We start from the raw sequence: 2,679 nt of genomic DNA, 5'->3' as shown, positions 1-2,679 counted from the left end.
GAGACGCCAGCCAACTCTACAACATCATTTGCATTGATAATACGTTTAAATATAATTAAAGAGCTACAAAGAATAAAATCAGCAGTCTGAAAAGAATGAACCGAGTGAAGTTGGATTGTAAGTGACTAATAAATAACAGTCCACATTTGTCATATTAATATGCTATTAATGACTCTTTTCAATGTTAATTATATGCAAAGTGCCATGATGTGCTATCAGCTATAATGTATGATCTTTTTGTTGATTTAATGTTAAAGGGATAGTTGACTTTGAAATTAATTTTTGGTATGTTTTAGCTTACCTCAAGGGCATCCAAGATGTAGGTGTCTTTGTTTCCGCAGTAGTTTCAATTTTGATATTTTTAGGTCAAACCGTTCTTGTCTGTCAGTCATATAATGCAGGTCCATGGTCACCACCTCAAAGAGCATGCACAGAGAAGTCCAAATTAAACATGATTTAATGACTCGTAAATGTAAGTACACATTGATGGCCTAAGACACGAAACGAGCGGTTTGTGTGAGAAAACGAACAGTATTTATATCGTTTTTACCTCTTGTAACCACAGCCACGTCCAAGTGATCTGAGGGCGCCGGCGCTTCGGTCTACGCAAGCGCCGGAAGTGATCTCTCGCGCGGTTGCGAAAAAAATTCTACTTTGTCTGTTGATATATCGAAATCGTCTTCCAATGTGATTTCCTGTATATCTAAATATGTTTAGATCTTCACAGTGAAAGGTAACACTTCCGAAATCTCTTGTGTAAACAATGAGTGACGTACACGCGCGAGAGATCACTTCCAGACCGAAGCGCCGGCGCCCTCAGATCACTTGGACGTGGCTGTGGTTACAAGAGGTAAAAACGATATAAATACTGTTCGTTTTCTCACACAAACCGCTCGTTTCGTGTCTCAGGCCATCAATGTGTACTTACATTTACGAGTCATTAAATCATGTTGAATTTGGACTTCTCTGTGCATGCTCTTTGAGGTGGTGACCATAGACCTGCATTATATGACTGACAGACAAGAACGGTTTGACCTAACAATATCAAAATTGAAACTACTGCGGAAACAAAGACACCTACATCTTGGATGCCCTTGAGGTAAGCTAAAACATACCAAAAATTCATTTCAAAGTGAACTATCCCTTTAATGAATCATATACATAATGTGAAAGTAAAGATATAATTGAAAAAAAAAGCTGAGGTGGCATGCATTTTCAGAGCATTGAAAGCACGACCATAAATGGTTAATCAAATATTACCAGGAAGTACAGATGTTACAATAAATCAGTTTTTTTTGGACTAACAGCGTGTGCTTTAGGATGTCCCAGTGTTAAATCTATTCTATTCGCCTTTCTTTTTGCATGGATGAAATTGTGATTCTGTAAAAGTTATAAATATTTAACAGTAAAGTGTGACAGAGACATGGTACTGTTGAAAACTTTATTGAAACTTTGAAGTCAATGTGAGCTGAAAAACATGACAAATTTATCCACACCCTTAACAGAACAACCACAATATTTGTAATGATGAACAGACGTCAAAATGAGCCAAAGAGACGCCTCGATATATATTTATATTGCCAGATATATATAACTTGATGTATAAAATATAATATAATTATATGACATATGATATCATGAACTTGCACAACCTGTAACACTCTGATAAAATGTCTTTCAAAATCATTTGCATTTTAGAACATATTAAAGATAAACAATGGAGTATTTAACAATATAAAAACTGCATAACTGAACGAAAATACTACAGACATGAAAACAATTTGTGTCAAAATGAAGACAAAACAACAGTTTTTGTCATTGCATTTGTCATGCATTGTTCTTAACAAAAAGCATCTACTGCCCCAAAAGAAATTAAAGCTCATTCTTACCATTTCTTCTGCAATACTTAAATGAAAATATTCATTTATTTACTCCATGTCAGCAACAAGGCTATTTTCATGGCGAAAACAGAATAAACAACATAATTCATTCAATTAACAACAAACAATAAAAGACATTTCGGGTTCTTAAACGACATTACAATGCAATGCAATTCAAATGCCGTTTGTTTGTAAAGTGCATCTCAGTCGACCACCTGAAAAGACTTGATAGCTGCCGACGTTATGTCATTCACAAAGGACTTCTTATTCATGCCTTGCTGCAAGATAAACACACAAGCCAGGTTAGCTATTTTACTGTGAATATTACTAAACATGAACAATAATCAATATTAAAGGGGCTATATGTAGAATTCAGATCATGTTATTAGCCGTTGAACTGCAGCCAGCAACTGCTCGTGTTTGCGTGAGTGCACGTGTACAAGTGCTGTGCGCTTTCCTCTCAATAACAAATACACACAACAAAAATGACAGCAGTATGGAAGCTTGTTTCCGCCACAGAATGAAAAATAAAAAAGGTAATTGCGACTTTTTATCTCACAATTCTGACTTTTTTTCTCAGAATTGCGAGATGTAAACTAAAGTCAAATTTGACTTTACGGCTAAAGTCAGAATTGACGGCTAAAGTCAGAATTGCGAGATAAAAAGATATAAAGTCAGAATTGCGTGATATAAAATCGCAATTGCGTGTTATAAAGTCAGAATTGCGAGATATAATGTCAGAATTTATTGATATAAAGTCGCAATTGCGTGTTATAAAGTCAGAATTGCGAGATATAAA

At 35.2% G+C, this 2,679-nt stretch overlaps 1 protein-coding gene and 1 long non-coding RNA gene across 2 annotated transcripts in view; one reads left to right on the top strand and one right to left on the bottom strand.

Annotated features, from left to right (window-relative positions):
• Positions 1–1,772: 1,772 nt before the first annotated feature.
• Positions 1,773–2,679, bottom strand: part of pkp1b (plakophilin 1b) — an 18,553-nt gene continuing 17,646 nt past the window's right edge. Inside the window, exon 13 of the mRNA XM_056270481.1 lies at positions 1,773–2,158. Within this exon, the coding sequence (XP_056126456.1) occupies positions 2,084–2,158 (75 nt within the window). The 3' untranslated portion in view covers positions 1,773–2,083. The remainder of the gene's footprint in view (positions 2,159–2,679) is intronic.
• The window catches only part of LOC130104080 (uncharacterized), a 389-nt gene continuing 383 nt past the window's right edge, over positions 2,674–2,679 (top strand). Inside the window, exon 1 of the long non-coding RNA XR_008809432.1 lies at positions 2,674–2,679. This exon is cut by the window's right edge and continues 84 nt beyond it. This is a non-coding gene — a long non-coding RNA (uncharacterized LOC130104080).

The sequence above is a fragment of the Rhinichthys klamathensis genome, unplaced genomic scaffold (genome assembly GCF_029890125.1).
Source record: "Rhinichthys klamathensis goyatoka isolate OS25496 unplaced genomic scaffold, OSU_Roscu_1.1 h1tg000303l_1, whole genome shotgun sequence".
Classification (NCBI taxonomy): domain Eukaryota; kingdom Metazoa; phylum Chordata; class Actinopteri; order Cypriniformes; family Leuciscidae; genus Rhinichthys; species Rhinichthys klamathensis.
Note: the sequence above shows the minus strand (reverse complement) of the source record. Positions and strands in the feature narration are given on the sequence as shown.